The sequence below is a fragment of the Nyctibius grandis genome, chromosome 21 (assembly GCF_013368605.1).
Source record: "Nyctibius grandis isolate bNycGra1 chromosome 21, bNycGra1.pri, whole genome shotgun sequence".
Classification (NCBI taxonomy): Eukaryota; Metazoa; Chordata; class Aves; order Nyctibiiformes; family Nyctibiidae; genus Nyctibius; species Nyctibius grandis.
The window spans coordinates 5,125,014-5,145,336 of record NC_090678.1 but is presented as its reverse complement, the minus strand read 5'-3'; the positions used below and the strand labels follow the sequence as shown (position 1 = coordinate 5,145,336).

Below are 20,323 nucleotides of genomic sequence, written 5' to 3'. Positions count from 1 at the left end.
AGGGGCTGGGTGCCAGCTTAGGGCATTTCCTTGTTGACCATGCGTAAGGAAGGAGTGTAGCTGCCAGCTCTCAAAGCCAAGTCCAAGCCCTGCCTCCCCCAGGGAGGGCATCTGCAAATATGCTGGGATGGAGATGCATCCCTGCCTGTCACCTGTGACCCTCCTGGGAGCAGAGCCTGTCCCATAGGGTTGATGGCCATGGTGGGTCCTGGTGAGATGATGGTGACACAAATAAGATACCAGCATAGCTGTTATAGACTCAGTCCCTGTTAAAAATGCAGAGATCATTAAAGCTACATGCCCGTACTTGTCCTGGTTCAAGCTGCATTTAAAATAAAATGTGGGAATCTCAGAGCTGGGTCATAGAACAGAAAAATGAGTCTCAGAGCAAGAATGGTGGTGATGGAAAGTGGCTGTGTGGTGCTGGTCAACAGCAGCCCTTCAGCTCAAAGAGTGCAACCAGGATTTAGGGTTGCAAGGAGGAGATTCAGGACATTAGAGTGGTCCAGAAGCAGACTGAAAACCATAACGACATCTCAGGCACTTCAGAAGAAACACCTGAACAGAAATGCCTCCACTGAACACAAGGTTATAACCACATGGCAATAACAACAGCCACAACCAGAGCAATGATGTAGCTTTGCATTTCTGAGCAGCGTTCTCTCCTGAGCAGCGTTCTCTCCTGAGCGGAAGGTCTAGGCTTCCTTGGTTACCACGTGAGCCTCAGGGCTCAATCCTCTGCGAGGATTTTGGTGCTCTCTTCCACTGGGTGTTAGTACTTGGGTATTTATTTTAAGAGATGGGCAGCAACATCCCCCCAGGAGTCATACCTGCTGCTCGTGCTGTGCGTGAGTGGCATTTGGGGCATCAGAGGTTCTACCTCAGACAATTAGAAGTGTCCCAGGATAAAAATACTGGCATTTCCTTTCTGCTTTTCCAGGAATCAAGCATGCATTCAGCATGCAGATGACAGCGGTACCATCGGTACAGGAGGGGAGAGGCTCCTGAAGGTCCGGAGCAGACAGGAGCAACGCTCAGGGAGAAGGCAAGCAGCGTGGGATGGTACCGTTTTTACAGTCCCTATTCTGCCCTTAATTACGAGCTTAAGTGATGGCTAATAAAGATGATCCAAAACAAGTAAATTGAGCTGCTGCTCTAATGAAGCAGCTTCTGCTGCAGCCAGACCCATCTGTGTCATAGTTCAGGAGAAGCCAGGAGGGTTCCACGAGGGATTCATTTGAATTGTATCTGAACTGCTTCAAGGAGGAAAACACAGTGCTGACCATCTTGTTTCCTACACCGCTAGCCAAGAAACGCTGGTCTGTTCCCCAGACAGTCGTCCTGGGCAGGGGCACAGTCGTTCACGCATTTTTCATTTGATTGCATCTGCCTTTACGGCAAGTACATTAACGTGAGACCTTCTGTTGCTTATGGGGGGGAAGCTTGGAGCTGCTGGGAAGCAGCGATTGTTTTTCTGGCCAGATAATACTACAACAATAACATTTCATGGCTGTGCCCCTGTTTTTTAACCATCCTCATACAGCAGAGATAAGTGATTAACACTGGACATACGCTTATTTGACGGATGAAATGAGCTGACAGATCCCCCTTGGCAAATTCCAGCAAAAGGCTTTTCAAGTCGTTCACTTCATCTCACAGGTAGGGGCTGATGCCTGGGAAGGGCAGATGTGAAGGACAGCGTATAGGGAGAGAGCCCACGCCGTGCCCGCCCTGCAGATATATAGCTTTAATTTCAGGAGCCTGAACTCCCAAACCGCAGCTAACGCTCCCGCAAGCCTCCGCTCTCCAGCCGTGCAATGCCCAGTCGTCTCTGCAGGTACAGTCCGAAACATTTAGGGCTCCCTGTGCGCGAGGGCAAATGTTTGCCTGAGAAATACGGCGCATCTGGGAGATATGTAGGATGTTTTTCCTCCCTCCTCTGTATTTTCCGTGGAAGAGTGTAGTCCCAGCACTGTTATCTTCTATGGCCACAGGTGATATTTTAAAATCCACTTGCCCCAGAGAAGAGTCAGTACGTGATCCTTTTGCAGGGCTCCAATCCAGGTTGTGTATGACATCTTGTAACAACATGGCCCAACACATTTAAAAATGGTACCAGCAGTCAGCTTGAGCCTGCTCCCTTCCCCTTCACATCACCATAACGCACCAGGGCTGGGGGTCATGACCCAGGTAAGAAAGGCACTCTCTCCTTCAGATGTTAAGATCCATTTGTTGGAGCTAATCCTAGAAGGAAAAGGGGGATAGCATAGCAAATCTCACATCTGTTCAGATGCAGGGCACTCAGTTGTGCAATGTCAGCTGGACCTCTGATCAGGGCACAGCACCCTGCACAGATCCTGTCCATCTGTCCTGTCACCAACACTTTGGTCTTTAGAGCTCTTGCAGGATTTTATTAGAAGAAACCAACTCCGTTCCTCATCCTGAGTGCCAAGCAAAAGCACGGTCACACATGAACGTGCTACTTCACTTGAAGATAAGGATGCGCAGGTGGTGTGATCGCCGGTGCCAAGCCGGAGCTGCCTCTGATGTGATTAGCCAGCAACGTCTACCCCATGCCAAGGGATATGTATGGCATGGCACGGGCTGGGTGGCCACGGTGTACCTGCAACACGGCACAGCACCTTCACAGGGTAACTGCTACACGGACCAGTAACTGCTCAATATACTGTGGTCTTCCTGTTAGAGTCACTACAGGAAGAAACAGCCACGCTGATTTCTCCAGACCCAAATCTGTTGTCTCATACTCCCTCCCCCATATGCACTCCCATCTGCCTTCCGGACAGAGTTATGTTTCAGCCCAAGCAGCACACTATTTTCTCTGAAAATACTTCTCTGAAATTCATATGCCAACAGCAATGCAGCTTCACAGCAGGAGATGTCCCAAGGGGAAAGGATGAACTTGTGGTTAAACCATGAGATAGGGAGTCAGCAGATCGGGGTTTCTCATCCCCTGGCTCTGTGAGCTTTGACTCATGTGTAGTTCATGCATGTTCAGTTTCCCTATCTGAAAACCCAGCACAACGACACTGCAACAGCAGCACGGGGCCATTTATAGCTGCTGGGAACTACCATGTGCTCCTGCAGAGGCACACTCACTACAAAAAAATTGAGCCTTCGGGATGCAAAACCCTCCTCTGCAAAGTTTTCCGCTGGTGTGGTTCATCAGAGCTGCAAAGATCTACTTAGATATTTAAATATTTACCCAGCATTTAAATATTTACCCAATATTGAAAGCATCAGTCAGCACTCCATGCCTGGTCCCCCGGCAATGCACAGCCACGTGGGCAGCCGTGCCCCGGGGAGCTGCGCCGTGGGGCTGGACTGCTGCAGGCAGCAGTGACCCTGACACCTCCCCAGCCACCCTGAGCTGAGATGGGGCTTGGAGGGGCCTGGAAGACCCCAAGACACCCTTTTTCTCTTTTTCTTTCCTCATCCCCATAACTCACCATTGTTTCTTCTCAGCACTGGTCATAATACAGGTCTTGTGGCGAGGGGTTGGTTGATCTGACCTTGGTGAGAGCGCTTGCATAGGTTCTTCCTCTTCTGTCCCATGTGCTGCTTCTACCCCACCCAGAGCCTTGTACCTGTTCTGTAAAGGTAGCTGAGAGGGTGAGGAGGGTTTCCTCCTACAGCTCCATGCAGTAACCTGCTTCCACCCCTCCCTGTCCCTCATAATGCCCTTCTTTCTCACACAAACCATGTCCTGGACCTGCCTCAGTAGTGGCCATGCTGAGTTGGTCTGTGCGTAGCAGAGATGGCAGAGCACAGCTCCATTGGTTGACCTCCTTCTCAGACTCTCAGATGCTCCTCAATTTGACCACCTCTTCCTGAAGCTCAACCACCAGGCAGAGCAGCTCATCTATCTGGTCACACCTCCCACAGGCTTGCTTGCTACCTGGCTCCATCTCCAGGAACATCCCCATGCACACCCAGCAGTCTGAAGCCTGGGTGGTCACGTGCTTTGACAGGAGCTCCGTCTGTCTGTATGGCTGCATTGGTTCTACCAGGTACTAGAAGCTCAGGAGAAGCAGAGGACATTGCTTTTTACCAGGTGGTCTCCATGCTGCCGCCCACCTGCCCGCTGCTCCGTGGGGACAGGTACCTGCACCCCGAGGTGTTCATTGGGAGTTCAGGGGCCACCAGCCCTCCACAGCTTCACGCACTGGAGAGAGGCCTGCTCTGGGAATCTGACAGCATCTCCAGCCCCCTCTCTGCTCGCTCTGCCCTGGCCATTTGCCCTGAAACTCTCCACAACACGAGGAACTGCTGCTTTTCATGGTACCTGGGCAACACCTTACAACAAGGTAAGCCCTGCTTTCAAATGGGCCGCTTAAATACTACGTTAGCAAGAACAACAGAGCTGTCTCTCCTCACCGATACATCTCCAGGCTCTTCACAGAGGAGAAGACAGTCTTTGCCCCCATTTTACTAGTGTGGACACTGGATTTACACAAGTGACTTGTGCAAGATCCCCAGGCAGAGAAGCAGCAGCAGAGCTGGAAGATCTCCTAAGTCCCAGCCCAGTGAAGTTGCCTAAGAACAGACATACAAACAGACAAAGGTTACGTGCAGGTTGCAAAAGGTAGAGAAGATAGAAGGAAAGAGGAAGGTTAAATCCAGGATGCAAGGCAGTGTGATGTTCAGATCTCACTCCCTTCCCATGTGTCACTTCCAGTATCTGCCAGCCCATCCCAACGTACACCTCACCATGGTGCTGGAGCATTCAGTACATATTTACCATGTCCTTGAAAGAGCAGAGCTCTGCGAAAGTGGTCGTTGGGGTTTTTTCCCCAATTATTTGCACTGGGAAAAAGGGACGACCAGCTTAAAATCCACAGGGCCTCACGTACCTGCACCAAGGAGATAAAATGCACGGAAGTCTCCTGTAATGATCAACATAAACTGAAAGAATAAACATCCCAAATTGAAGCATAGCACAAAACTGCTCCAGTACGATAGCTGCTCCTCAATGCACACTGTCTATTTTCTACCAGGTCCCATGGGACAACATCCCAGAGGAGAATCCATATAGCCACAACAAAACCAGTCACTGTCCCCAGTTTCATCTGGTTGAGGCTCTGACCCCATGACTTAGAAGGCACCAGTGTCATTTGAGAGATGGGACAGCACAGTGGTTGGTGTGGCAGCTGGAGACATCAGGCTTTGTCTATCTAGACTTTGCTGCAGACTCAGGGCAGCGACTCCATCTAAAACTCTTCTGCTGCTGCTGTGGGACGGGATGGAGTTATGTTTGTCCCCTTCTCTCTTGCAGGTCCCAGTGGGTATCCATTACTGGGGGTTAAATTTTGCCAATATCTTGGCCTGCCAGGGTTTGTATCAGGAAAAACATCCTCTTCCCTTCACTCCTGGAGAGCTGGTGACTGATCTGGGCAGAAGGTGTAGAGTGACTAATGAACTAAAGTATTAATTCTCATTGGATTAAGAGCAGAGGAGCAGCCCTGGGAAATCAAGGCCACCACAGGTAAAGCACAGGCTCACTGAATGCATCTTCTTGGAGTCAACAAGACCCCTTTTTAATATCCTCTCTGAAAATACTCAACGTAAAATATTTTGCATTTTCAAGGTAGTGTGCAAAGAGCACTCGTGCTAGTCTGGGGAGAGCTACGGTGAACATTAAGCTTGCTGAAAGCTGAGAAAACTGAAGGATAGAGAGGTTTTGGGCAGGGCTGGGTCCTTCTGTCCTAAGTCTAGAGCTCCTCAGCGCTACAATAATTCACATAAGCACCTGAGTCAGCCTAGCATCACTGGTGTGGATGCCAGCCTGTCCCTGGGACACCCTGGCACCCTTCAGCCTGGTGTGGACACAGGGACTGTTCCCCTGCTGAAGGCACCCTCTCTCTTTGCAAAAAACCCCTCTGTCCCTCAACCCCCACATCTCTCAATACACAGGCCATGCTTACCTGGTCCTTCTCACACTTCAGGCTGAGCCATCTCCTTTGGCTTTGCCCACACAGGAGCGTCTTGTCTTGTGCCTTGATCACATTTCCGAAGTCCAAGGGTGTGAAAATATCTTCTTTCCTCTTGCAAAAATGCATTGGCATTCCCAGTTAAAAGAAATCCCTGCCTAGTTAAGCGATGGGTTGCTGTTTGCTGGGCTGATGCTGCCATCTTCTGCCCACCCAGCAGAAGTGGGGTGATGCTGTGCTGATGCTGCCATCTCCTGCCCACCTCAGCTTTGCTGCCAACAACTTCCCCAGCCCTTGGCCCAGGGTCCTGCCCATGTGCAAGGTAAAGGAGGTGAGAAAAAGGCAGGAATGCAAGAATTTAGGACTGGCCTCATGGTCCCTCATCCGTCACCATGGGTGGAGATTCAGATGTGTGTCCTCTTCAAGCCTTTGCATCGTGGTTGTGGATGTGAGTGAGGGGTGACGAGCTCTGCAGGATGTAGAAGGAGTAGGCTCTGCGTGAGGAATAACATTCACAAGGTGAAGGGGGTAAATACATGCGTTGCTAAGTGGGCTGTTATTGCACACAACTTGAGCTGTTCACTGTTCTTCCTGAAAACGCAGGAAAATCAAATGTTTAATTCGGAGAGAACAGCAGGAGTACGCAATTTCTCTCCTGACACCCATCCAATAAGGGGTTTTTTGGCAGGGACACAGAGTAATTGGTGTGACTGGCACTAAAGCTATGGCGGCAGTGTGGTGTTGATCAGAAGGGAAGGGTACAGGGCATTTGTTTTCCAAAACTGCAGAAGACTTTTGTCTCTTTATTCAGGGCTTTAGTTCTGCCCGAACCACTGCCTTGCAACCCTCCGCTTACTCTTTTCCCTCCCCCTGGCACCACTGGCAGAGTGGGATGCTTGGGGGGAGTTTTTCCAAGTAGTGGGCTGTTAAAAGATGTAAAACCTGTTAAAACAACCCTTTTCACATATCGAGCCCCCACGATGCCTCGCCGTGGGTTCAGTTCAGCAGAGCTTCAGCCCCATCACTCTTGGGGTTACTTGTGTTGCGGGTCTTTGTACACAGACACTGTGGCAGACACCTGAAGGTGTTGTACGAGGACACTGTGGCATTGCCAACCACCTGTGGCACAACCTTGCTGGTTCTCAACCATAGGGCACAGCTTCAGCCGGGGTAAGTGGCAGCAGCAGCTCAGAGGCAGTGCATGAAGTGTAACCCCAAACCTGGGCATTTCAGCTGCCAAAAGTGTTGTGGCATCTTGTCTCTTCTGCACACATCTGTATGAGCTGGGGAAGATCGTTTTGGGTTTGCACCCTGGTTTTCCCTCCCTCTAACCAGGGGGAAGAGCAGATCCCATGGAGGTAAGGATTGCACAGCATCTAGGTGGAGTGTAGCCAGCGAGAGATGTGGTTGGCAGCCCTGACCTGTTGAATTTCAACGGTACTAAATTGTCAGGGCCTGCAGGAAATTTAACTCTTATAAACTAAATGCACATGGATACAGCACAAGCTTTAAAACTGTTTAACACAAACTTTCTACAAAGAATTTGACATTCCTGGTGAACCTGTTCAGCACTGAGAGACTTTATGAACCACAGGCCACATGCAGTGATGAATTAATTCCCCATTCACAGAATCACAGAATGGTTAATGTTTGGAAGGGACCTCTGGAGATAGAATCATAGAATGGTTTGGGTTGGAAGGGACCTTAAAGATCATCTAGTTCCAACCCCCCAAATCATCTAGTCCAACCCCCTGCCAAAGCAGGGTCACCCAGAGCACGTTGCACAGGGTCACATCCAGGCAGGTTTGAATATCTCCAGAGAAGGAGACTCCCCACCCTCCCTGGGCAGCCTGTTCCTGTGCTCTGGCACCCTCCAAATAAAGAAGTTTTTCCTCATATTCAGATGGAACTTCCCGTGTTTCAGCTTGTGCCCATTGCCCCTTGTCCTGTCACTGGGCACCACTGAGAAGAGTCTGGCCCATTCCCCTTTCTGGGAGGTGTCCTGAGCAGGTGATGTTTCATAGCTGTCTCACTGAAGACAAGCTTGCTGTCCATGTGTCTCTCTCCTGATGGGGCTCCGGGGCAGCAGCTCTGGTTTGGAGGAGCAGGGTCGTACCGCTCTGCCTTGGCTAGGGAGTGTAGTGGGGGGATGCCTGTGACTCACTGGATTTTCAGCAGCAGCTGAAATGCCGAGTCCTCTGCTCCTCTGAAATACGAAAATGTCCCTGTCAAAGCCAGAGAGATTAAGCAAAGTCCTGATGTTCATCCAAAGCGACAGCAGCAGAGGTGGGGACAGCCTGCAGAAATCATGTCCACACCTTGATACATGCAATCCTCCTCCCCCCGCCCCACAGCGGAGGCAATTACATGGTCTGTCTGCACAGTACAAGGACATTTCCTCTACAGCCTGGAGTTAATGTACTTCTGTTTCTAAAGTCAGCTGGCAAACACAGGTCCTTGCTTAGCAGATCATTTCACTTTGCAACATCAAAGCTTTGTGGCGGGGCAGAGCCAGCGCCTTGGGTTTGGCTGAGCCTGGGGAGGGGACAGACCTTTCCAGAGGTACCCCTTGAGTGGCTGTGGTACCCAGCCCATCCCTGATGGCGGGGGGGATTCTTGTGGCCTGGAAATAGATTGTCCCCTTCAGAAACCAATGACACATTTTTCTGCTGTGCCATATACATATACACATCTTAAACATACACAGAGAAAGAGTTGGGTCACTGGCTCCAACTTCCCATTTGCTCTAAATCATTTAAAAAAAGAAACATACCTCCAGCCTGAGACACTCTGTGTTTCTCTGAGCAGTGCAGCTTTCACACTGGGTGGTGGGTTTTCCTTTGGTCTCAGGTGATGGTGGCAGCTGGAAGTGACCCCAAGTGAGCTGGCTCTGAAGAGCAGCCCAAGCCATGGACTTGATGATCTTAAAGGTCCTTTCCAACCAAAATGATTCTATGAACTACAACCAGAGCAGACAGAGAGGAGGTGAAGCAGCTCACAAGCAGCAGAGGGGTCAATATGACCATCGAGGCCATCAGCAGGGACATCCTCAAGGCAGCTCTGCAAAGGTGCACTGAAATAAAAGCCCAGCCTTATGACAAGCCCATGCAAGCACAGATGATGCTGTTGACCTGTTTGAAGGTTTTGCTGCCCTTTGGGGGAAGGTTGAGCAAACCCATCAGGCTCTGTGTGAAGAGATGTGGCCCCGGGAGAGGCTGTTCATAGGGTCCAGATGCAGCTGACCACCTCCTGTGCACACAGAGGGGGTGTGGGTAGGAGAGGACCATGGCTTGTTGCCCCCCCTTTTTTTTTTTTTTTTTTTATGTTTTAAAGTATATTCTCTGAAAACCAACACTAAAGTATGACAGCCCAGCCCAGAGCTTTTCATTCCTGAAAGCTCAGCATCTGCAGCTCTTCAGCCCTCCTCAACATGCAAGTACTGCCTCAAGACAAAGTGCTAGACCTCCACTGTCTTTCCTCCCTCATCTTGCAGGTTGGCATGAGAGGGCAGGATTGTGGGGATGGATTTTGCCAGAGGAAAAGTCCCCTCAATTCCCACTAATCTGCTGCTTCTAAAGAAAGTGTCTGCCATGGGAGCATACTGCATCCATACCAGGAAGAGGATTTCCCCATTTTTTTCCTCTACTATCTCCTCCATTCCCCAATATTGTCAGAAGGGAAATATCCATCCCCATGATGGAGCACTTTTCAGACTAGAAGAGGTAAGCGTGGAGCAGATTCCTCAGGATTATTTTAGGAAAGCTCTTTTTCTGTAGGTAGAAACAGTTTTTTGTGTGCAGTTAGGCCCCTGGCACAGAAGCCTCCTGACTCCTGCTTCTCTAAGAAACAAAAATATTAAATCAAGAAATCCCATTTTCCCCTCACCCTTTTTAATCTTCTTTCATTGGTTTTGAACCAGGGAGTCATTAACTCCTGGTTGAGTACTGCAAGGCCAGAATTGCAATGCCCTCAATGGCAGAGTCAGACAAAAAACTCACTCTCATACTGAAGAGTTTGTGTTCTTAAATAATAATGTGCTGGGATAATATTTTACAAGTGGATTAGTGGATCCTGATGTGCCTTCATTTGCATTTTGCCCCCTGAGCACCTCTGAAGGTGTTCAAAACACTTGTGTTTTTTCATTTGATGGTATTTTAATCCTTAAGTAATGGCTCAGCTCCTCAGAAATATTTACATAGCCACCATCCAGCACACGCAGGGATGTAAGTCAGAGGAACACCCAGGAGCTGCTCTGATCCAGAGTTATTTCAGTCCCAGCAGTGGATCCCAGGGATGGAAGGCCCAGACTTGGATGCAGACTTCTCCCATGCATCTTCATCCTGCCCTGATGGCCATCACCATAAATACCCGTGGCTTTGAGTTTGCAGGTAAATGAAGCCTTCAACCCTGTGCTGCAGCATAAGGCCACAGGAATGGTCATCATCTTCATGAATTAAACATGCAGTTTCCCCAGGACTCAGCCTCCCGCTCTTTCCCTGCCCTGAAGAGGAGACTCTCCAAGCTTCCACCCCAAGACTGGACAAGCCAAATGAGTCAGGGACACAACTTGGTTATGGTGGCTTAAGAAGTTGCTGCATGTCAGCTGAACAGGGGTAGCTGTTGTTGGCTGTGTGCTTCTAGTCTGTCTCCTTTCTGGGCTTAACCACCAGCTGGAAAGGCTCCTGCCAAGGCTCAGAGCTCTGCAGCCCAAGTCAGAGGTAGAAACTTCTGCAGCCACCACTTAGTCACATGGCTGATGCTTTGCTTTGTGCCTTCACACAGCCCATAGTACTGTCAGGAATCTCTTGCACGACCGTATATGTGTATGGTAAACCTGAGGATCCCTCAGCATCAAGCTTACCTTGTGAACAGCCTGTATCACCACAGCTGCACTGGCCTCCCAAAGTCTTGAACAAATTTACACAGCACTCAAAATCTGACCCAGTCACATTTCTCTGTGGCAGAGGGTCACATGTATAGTCCAGATGTAAGCTGGCTTCTTAAACAGCTGGTCCAACCCCATCAGTAGGCTATGACCACTCTTCCCTTATTGACAAGACTTATAGTCTAGAGAAAAGGAGGCTGAGGGGACTCCTTGTCACTGTCTACAAGTACCTGAAAGAAGGTTGTAGCAAGGTGGGGGTCGGTCTCTTCTCCCAGATAACAAGCGATAGGATGAGAGGAATTGGCCTCAAGTTGTGCCAGGGGAGGTTTAGATTGGAGATCAGGGACAATTTCTTCACTAAATGAGTTATCAAAGCATTGGAACAGGCTGCCCAGGGCAGTGGTAGAGTCACCATCCTCAGAGGCATTTAAAAAACAAGTAGATATGGTGCTTAGGGATGTTGTTTAGTGGTGGGCTTGGCAGTGTTAGGTTAATGGTTGGACTTGATGATCTTAAAGGTCCTTTCCAACCAAAATGATCCTGTGATTCAATTCTATTCTATGACAAAAGCCTAATATCCTGTGGTGGCTGTGGTCATGGGAGCAGAAGATAGTAGCTCACTTCCAACTTCTTTTTACAGTTGGAGCTGTACAAAGAGCAACTGAGGCTAATCATGGTCCCACTGATCCCCATTTGGGAGCCACTGCTGTAGGATATCAGAGCAGTGCCCCACCAGGCATCCCATTAGCAGCTTGGCAGAAAGGTCTGATCTGAAATGAGGACCAAAATGAGACAGACAGGGGTGGAGGAGTACAGGTTTGCATGTATGTTTTGAACAGGGAATGAACTCACTGGCCCATCCTGCCTCCAGCAGTGACCAGCAAGGAAGGGAGACTGCTCTCCTGCCTTCCCTCCACCTCACCCACCCAAGAGAAGGAGTGTGCTCTTGATACTGCATCAGGCCAGCTTGGTCCCGGGGGGGGGCAATTACAGACGCCATTACCTTCATAAGCATCACCACGAACAAAAGGAACCTGAAACTCCAGTAACAAGCTGGCTATCCTCTTCGAAACTTAATGAGAGAGACTCGAACAACAACAGACTGGGGAGACACAACAGTCAAACCATTTCATCTGACAAGACTTAAATTTGTCTGTGCTGTGCCCTGCTGTTCCAGCATTGCTTAGACTCTGCCTACACGAGCTGCCTCAGCATTGCCTCCAATTACAAAGTGCTTCCTCTGCTACAACAACCCTCCTAGCTTTCTTAGCATGCCTTTATTACAGCAGTGACTCCAGGCCTGCTTTGCAGTGCCTTGGACCCTGGAGGAAGTTATTTAACTCTCATCCATCCTTTAAAAGCTTTGCAAATTCATCACATTATGCACAGCTTCTCACTGCAGAAGAAAAGAAGTAGTTTTTTAGCTTATTTCACTGGTAATAGCAGAAAATGGCCTATTGCAGCAAAGAATTTGTCCAAATAAGCCGTGAGCCATAGCTGTCCTGGAGATAACATCCAGCTCATTTTAGCATCCTGGAAGCACTCTACAAGTACCCACTATTGAAACATCATTGTGCTTTAGGTAAATGTGCTGCTTACAGATAGTGGCCAGCACAAATCACTGCAAAATGGTTTCATTTTATACATTCAAGCTGTCCCCTAAGTTATCAACAACACCTAAACTTAGTAGTCTGGTGGTAGTAAAGCAGTTAGTGTGACAGCATAGGAGCAGGACCCTTACCCTGTTGCACCCACTGAGCTTTCAGCAGTGTTTAAGGACTTTAATACACTACACTTAGGTTACTACACTCATTAGTCTTCAATCATCACCCTTCTATAAGTTTGCTTTGTTGAAACAGTATCTTTGTTGTCTTCAGGTCACACCACAGGAGGTTCCACATTTTAGTTATATCCTATGCATACAAAAAACCTAAAACAAACTGATTCTAAATCTACCTGGTTATTTTTTTTATATATATTATTACAATTACAACAAGTCCCTCACCACCAAGTGCTGCTTACCTCTATCACATCTTCTCTTGATCTTCCTTTACCCAACTAGAAGAATCTTTACACCTTCAGAGACCCCCATACCTTACAGCCTTATCTCTTCAAAGACAGGGAAACCTTTCATAGGCTTCTGTTCTTTTCTCACAAATACTTACTTTAGATAAAATATTAAGGAAGTTTATTATCTCATATCTCTGGATCATTTTTCAGGTTTTAGCCTCTGTTTCTTGATCTGATACACAGCTTCAAGTATAATTTCACTCTACCTCCTTCTTCTTCTTCTTCTTCTTCTTCAGCAGTCAGCCCCTACAACCGAGACCTACCTTTTCCTGCACCCACCTCCCCATAAGCCCTTGCTGAGCCTCTGAGTGCCTTAATAAGCTTTAGTGGCCCTGACTGCCCTCACCTGTGCATCCCCACCCATGGGTGTGGGGCCCTATATAAGCTCAGCCTGGGGGTTTACTTGCTTTTTGAGCTGTGTTAGAGAAATGCTGCTCTCTAGCTTAGTGTGGCCAGCCTAGCCTTAGACTCTGCTGCTTTAGACTTAGCCCAGTATGTTTGACCTGGGTACTTTCTCAGGACCTGATTATGACCTGTGGACTAACTTGCCAGCTGGACTTTGGACCTACCTTATCCCTACAGAAGTGCATAATGCTTGGACCTGGGGGCTTTCAGCTCCTAAAGGAGGTAAAATCTCCTTTGCTACTTGTTTTCATATCCTAGTGTTAACAGCTGGTTTTTGCTGTTCTTGCAGAAGATGTTCCACCATCCAGGTGGTTTCTGTGTAACATCTTTCCTGGAGCAGCACTGTTTAGTTGTCCCAGGGTCTTCCCTTTGCAGCAGGAGCTGTGGTAGTGCTGGGCTTCCCCTTGCAATGGCTCTGTGGGGCCTGCTGCCCCTCTGCACCCACATCTGGGTGGTGGGAAGCACCCTTAGGACTCATTTCCCCTGTGACCCTCCTATAGCCTTGTCCTAGCACCCTACACTGAGGCTCCCAGGTGCTGTGAGAAGGTTGTGCATCCCACTCAGGCTTCATTCAGCTGAGCTTATGGGTGTCAATAAGCTGGTCAGGTGCCATGGTAGGTATCTGCTACTGCTTGCTGAGTAATTTGTGGTTGTCTTCTCCTGAATAGATGCTCATCAGCATCATGCTGGGGTAGTTGAGCAATCTGGGAAAGGAGCATGCTGTTGGCTAGGGTGTACCACATCCCTGCCAGGTAGAGTTAAGTGAGGGGGAAAAAATTGTGACTACCTGCAGGGTGTTGCCTTTCTTGGGAACTGTGAAGGATTTCTTCAGCTCTTCAAAACGTCTGGAGTTTTACTACTTACAATCAGCAAAAATTGGAGTGGAATGTCAACGGAGCACAGCTTTCAAAAACTCATTTTCTTTTTCCTTTCAAGCTGACAATAGGATTTTAAGAAAAACTTTGAATAATGGATACACTTTTGAATAATGGATGTTCCACAGCCAAAGTCCCTTGACTTTTCTCTCTGTGCCTGAATGAGAAGCCTTTTAATTGCACAATGTGTGGAGAGGAGGTACAAAATGCTCTGTGTCTTGTGCTGCTGATTAATGGATGCGTTAGTTCCTATTAAACATTCAGAGATGGGTAAGTGTATCCTAGCCTGAAGCTGTATATTATGCACGTTGGGTTTTTATCAGCTAAGGATCTGGCACGAGATGTTTTGCATTTTTCCTTGTGTCTGTTATGGCTGCTTGTAATTTTTCTCTTTTTTTTTGTTTTTTTGGTGGTTGCATCTTTCCTGCTTCTACAGAGGCATTCTTCCACATGAAGAACTTGCACCTTATGCTCTGGGCTCATGTGATGATGTGATGTGAGGTCACCTTGTGAAGCCAAGAAGCCTCCTGAGCTTAGACCATGGAACAAACTTTTAAACAGGGTTTTCCAAAATAGCAGTGCTTATTGCAAGGGTTTTGCTGAGAGATGTTTGTATGGGGTGAAAGAGTTGCCCCGGTGTGTGTGCCAGGCTGGATGCTGGGCCAGGGTGTGATGGTGAATCTGCAACACATTGGAGCAATTTGAGCCCCCCATAAGTGAGCTGTGTGGGATGTGGGGAGGGGAATTAGCAAGCACAGCAGTGGGATGGGTCTTCCCTGCTCTTATTCTAGCATGCTCCTCTCTGGCCCTGGAGCTGGCTCTTCTCCAAGTTAATTCAGCTGTCATGAAAGTTTAACTCTGCTGCAGGAAGGAAAAGACAATTCACTGTGCCCCTGAAAAAAGTAAAGGATGGTTTTGGGGTCAATGTTTTTTCTGCTCTCTATCTTTGTCCTCAGTTTCCCTAGTTCCTGGTGCAGTGCCCAGTGCTTTCAGTGAACCCAGATGGGCTCAGCTGAGCAAAACCCTGCTGTGTTAGTACTTGTCTAACTTTTATATGCACAAAAAAAACCCTTAAAGCAAGAAGCTATGATCCCATCAGCTCCCCAGTTTTCTTTCCAAGCACAAATCCAGCTCAGGGACTGAGCCTTAATGAACAAATGCTGCTGGAGCCTGGCTCTGTCCTCCCAGCCCCTGTATCCCAGCTGTGGGCAGCTGGAGGCTCAGCTTATACAGAGAAATCCTGCTAATTTCAAACAGTTTTAACTCTTGACATTAGAGCACAGAAGTACCTACAGGGGCAGCTTGTTGGGGTGGCATAGAGGGTCTCCTGGGCTCCCTTGTATCAGACTTTTCTCTTTCACTCAGAGGTTTTTGGTGATCCTTGCCCCTGCACACCATGGGAGGCTGCTGGCTGGATTTCTGGCTTTAAAAAGAGCTCGTTCACTCTCAATTTTGCAGCTTCTTGCTTTAAAGGACAACTGCAATTTAGTTTGATTTTGCAAAATTTGACATGACTTGGAACTGTGATTTACTGGCCTTGAAGGATATGGTATGTGTAACCGTGGAAGGCATAAGTGGCTTTTCACAGTAGAGGAGTCATAAATTGAGATGAAAAAAAAGATGAGGGAAACATTACTGTCCAACTTTACAAGGTAGCACGAAGAACAGGACAGAGCGAAGCCATCTGTAACTGTCAAGGGTCTTTATTGTCCCTGATTGTGTGTAATAAAGCTCCTGAATGAGACCTGTGGTCTCAAGTGTGAAGGCAACCACTGTTCAAGTGTCTGAAAAGACACAAGATGGCAATCTTTTCAAAAGGACACCCTGGAATATCTCAGGGCGAAAGATTTCCAAGCTATCAGCTTTCCTTGCCCTGGCACTTGCTGGAGACCCTGGGAAAGGATCTGTGTCCAGCTCACTCCCTCTGTGGGCACCAGTAAAGGAGCCTGAAGGTTTGTGGGGTGAGGTGGAGATCTCTGAGGGCATCAGCACAAGGAGGGCTGGTAGCCCCAGCCAGGTGGTCTGATCAAGACATGAGCTCAGCATCCCTCCCCTGCTTGTTCGTGACACCTGTGCCACAAGATGCAGTGGTTGTAGCTGGTGGTGCTGCTTCTGGGGCTTGTTTTGGCATCTGCATCCACCTCTTTGCCTTCTCTCCCCTCTGTGTTTTCCAACAGACAGAGATCCAGAGGGGCATTTCATCTAGCAAGGAGATTTTAGACAAGGAAGAATAATCTCCTCTTGTATTTTTTTCTTAATACCACAAGAATAGCTTCAGAATTTGTCTCATTTAAAAATTGATTTTCTCTGGTTGAGCAGGGGGTGGTGTGGGGTGGGTGGAAGAATTGCCTCTGCTTGGTTTTCATCATTTGCCTGGTGAATATTTCCCGGCCTCTTGGTTTTATATGTTAATTTTCAGCTTAAAGGTTGTAACGCATCACAATGTGGCAAGGCGACAGGGGCGGCGTGACAGTTTCCAGGCTGCTCGTGCTCTTTTTATCTGCAAATGGTTGAATTTGCAGTGTGTAATGATCTCTGTAAGGCAGTTAGCAGCGAGATAAACATCAATTTTATGGCTGGGAAAACAGAAGGAGTGTTGCACAGCAAAACGAGAGGACCTGAATACTGAAAGCTCTCTGACCTCCTCAAGGCGGTTGGGTTTAGCTCTTCCATCCCTCTTGGCCCTCGTGCACCCCAATTCCTTCCTGTGGTGGGTTGAGCCAGGTGAGATGCCATGGCAGAGCCTGCCATGATGGGATGTGGGAGCTGCACAGCCTTTCCTTGAGGAGTGGGAGATGCAAGTAGCAATGGCTTAGTATTCACAAGCAAAAGTTGTATGCTGAATGCCTCGGGAATGTGATTAATATTCTTGCCTAAGTCTCAAAAAATTAATAGGCACGTCTGGATGTTGTTAAATGTGACTGTGGATGTGCGGGATGGGTGGTGGGAGGGATGGCTTAGTCCCTCGAAGCTGGAAACAGCCTAATGTGGGGAAGAAAAGTACAAAACCATCTGAAAACTTAAGCACACAAGCTGGCTGTGGGGAAATGTGGTGCAGTGGTGCCATGCTGGCAGGGTCAAATCCATGTGATGGTGCTAATGCTGCAGCTGCAGGTGGGAGCAGCCATATCTTGGCTGCTTTGGGAGCCACCACCTTCTTCCCACTGGGGTGTCCCTGGCCTGGGAAGGGCCCAACTGCCACCCCCAGCTGGAGCAGGGGCTCTTACCACTCCTTCACTGTAAGCCTGGAAGGAGTGATCAAGCTAATTAGTTAATTAGCTGCCATTGAGACTGATTGAGTGTGAGGGCTCTCCCTGTGCAGGTGCTCAGCCTGCCTGGGAACCTGAGCTCCTGGTTTTCCTGGGTGGTTTTAGTTTTCTTGGTCTGTGTGTGACATCTAACACTGTCAAATGTCTCGAATGCTGGCAGTGTGTCCAGGGCTGATGTTTTTCACTCTAAAGACTATTTAAGATGAGTTTTCATGTTTTATGTAGCTCATTTACTACTTGCATTTCTGCTATGCAGATGTGATGAGAGACAAGCTGGTTTAAATTTTTTCTCTTGACTGTAGCCAGCACTTTCAAACTCTGCTGTGCTGTGACATGATGCTTAAGACATCTCCACAAAAAAAGCGTGTATATTTATATCTCACATTTCTAGGGGGCTAAAGCTCACAGATGAACAGAGCTTCCTATTGATACCATTTAAAAAAATCATAATCTCATCTCAGAACCAATTAAACCCAACATAAATCACCTAAAAATAGCTTCAGGTACTGAAGCCACCTGGATTTCTCCTTTTAGGTTTCTTACATCTCCCTCCCTAGCATGGACTGGTACAGAGTTTCCACTCATCTCAAACACAAGCATCACAAGTTGCAGCTGTTTTTATGCAAGTCAAGCTCCTGAGTCTTTATCACAACCTGGATCCCCCTGGTTTTGCTCTCAGCCTCTTCATGTGATGCTGGTTGAAACCTTGCGCGTTCCCAGTATAAATTCGTGTGGTTGCTAGAAAACAGGTTCGAAACATCCAGCAGTCACCTCTTGGCTAGAAACCTAAAATTATTAGCCAGCAGCCAAGTGGAAGTATAATATATATATTAAAAAAGTGGGATCCTCATGGTGTCTAGGGATCCTCTCTAGCTTTCCCAGGAGATCTGACCTGTCTGTAACAGACCTTTTGCTTTGAAGCCTCCCAAAGTTTTGAAGGGCAGCTGTGAAATGGAAAGGAGATGCTTAATTTCATTCTGCCAAAGCAGGCTGGCAGCTCAAAGACAGCGCTTCCCTGGTTTGTGTTTCTTCCAGTTGGCTCTTGGTGCGGCCAAGTGCTAGGGATATTTTTTTATTTGAAACCATGAATTCTGTGGAGACCGAGTGCTTATTTCTTGGGATCAGCAGGGAAAATTTCTTACTCTCCCAGTAGGGTGGAAATTTATAATATACATAGTCTTCCAACATCATGAAAATAGGGCTTTTCTGACAGTGCTGCTGTGAGGAGGTGAATAAGGTCCTGCCTGCATGTTCCACATCAATTGGTGTTGCGGTATCATGGTGGAGGTAATTTGGAGGGAATTTCTTGGGGAAAGCCAGGACTGTGAGGGGGTGAAAAAAGAAAAAATAAGGGTAAAAAGCTGTTTTTTCTGCTGCTCATTCCATGTTCCTCTGTGCTGCTCTAGGGCTGAAATCAGGCTGCTGGCACTCAGCAAATGGAGGCTTCGAGGGTTAGGAAGCTGTGTGTGCTTTCGCTGGTGAGGGGAGAGAAGATGGCACATCGCTAGGGTGCTGGGTGGAAGATGTTGGCTGGTATATCTAGCTTCTACTGTGGCTTTGTGTGATGCTATTTGCCTTAATTTACTCCTTTTTTTTGGTTTTTAAGGTGCCCAGGGGAGCTTGGGAGAGGGTCTTCAGGCAGGAATCCCCAGTTGCTTATAGAGTGAGGCTGTTATTGCACTATAAGGACTTCGATGAGGCAATGCTGGGGTGGACCTCGGCTCCATCCTGCCCAAATTTTGTCCTGGGCAGCGGCCAGTGGGACAAACATTATTTGTTCAAGCCATGGCTGGATCTGAATTACAAAACCACAGACTGGTTGGGGTCGGAAGGCACCTCTGGAGATCATCCAACCTAACCCCCTGCCAAAGCAGGGTCACCCAGAGCATGTTGCACAGGGTCGTGTCCAGGTGGGTTTTGAGTATCTCCAGAGAAGGAGACTCCCCACCATCCCTGGGCAGCCTGTTCCAGTGCACTGGCACCCTCCAAATAAAGAAGTTTTTTCTCATGTTGAGATGGGACTTGCCATGTTTCGGTTTGTGCCCGTTGCCCCTTGTCCTGTCGCTGGGCACCACGGAGAAGAGTCTCGTCCCATCCCCTTGATACATGCCCTTAAGGTGTTTGTAAGTATTGATAAGATCCCCCCTCAGTCTTCTCCTGGACTCTCTCCAGCAGTTCCTTACTGGGAAATTAACACAACAACTCAGCCAGCAGGTTTTATTTATTATTTTATAGGGACAGTGAGGATGTATAGAGGAGGATAATTATCTCGGGCATTAAGAAAAACACCCACAGGAATAATATCTGGCTTTTTTTTTTGAGCTTGGAGGGCTGTGTGCTCCATCTCTTGGGTGAGAGGAGGCACAAGCGATGGGGAAGGTGACTCTCGGGGATGCAAACAGCAGCACAAACCCTCCCCGGGAGCTGTGGGAGTCTGTCCAGGGTGGAGGAGCGGTGGCTGCCCTTTGCCCGTGGCCGCCGGCCCATGTGGCAGTGGACTTTGGCAGCGGCACCCGGGGAGCGGAAGACGGGCCCCGGCGGCCTCCGAGCAGGTGTGTGCGGCTGCTGCGGGGGGTGGACGGCGAGGGGAACCCCTGGCCAAAAATTAGGGGGGACCTCTCGGCGGGACCAGAACGATGGGTGTCTGGATGCTTGTGCTTGGCTATTTAGGGCAAGGATTTAACCCTGGTTTCACCTAGAAGGGGCACAAACTGAGCTGCTTTGTTCAGACCTCAGTGTGTTGTCCACACCCAGCCCTGAAATGATCCCAAAATGCCTTAAACTTTGATTGTGGGAGGGGTGACAAGTGCTTCAGACAGCATCTAGTCATCTACCTGTGTCGGGGAGGTTTGTGAACCTTTATGGGGGCAG

The 20,323-nt window shown here is 48.5% G+C and overlaps 1 protein-coding gene across 1 annotated transcript; it reads left to right on the top strand.

Annotated features, from left to right (window-relative positions):
* The first annotated feature begins 2,181 nt into the window (after window positions 1-2,181).
* LOC137672508 (quinone oxidoreductase-like protein 2) lies at window positions 2,182-10,405 on the top strand. Its single transcript, XM_068416743.1, is given in 6 exon segments — window positions 2,182-2,190; window positions 5,294-5,398; window positions 8,879-8,922; window positions 8,924-9,016; window positions 9,442-9,670; window positions 10,337-10,405. Coding segments are annotated over 6 exon segments (549 nt in total).
* The last annotated feature ends 9,918 nt before the right edge of the window (window positions 10,406-20,323 follow it).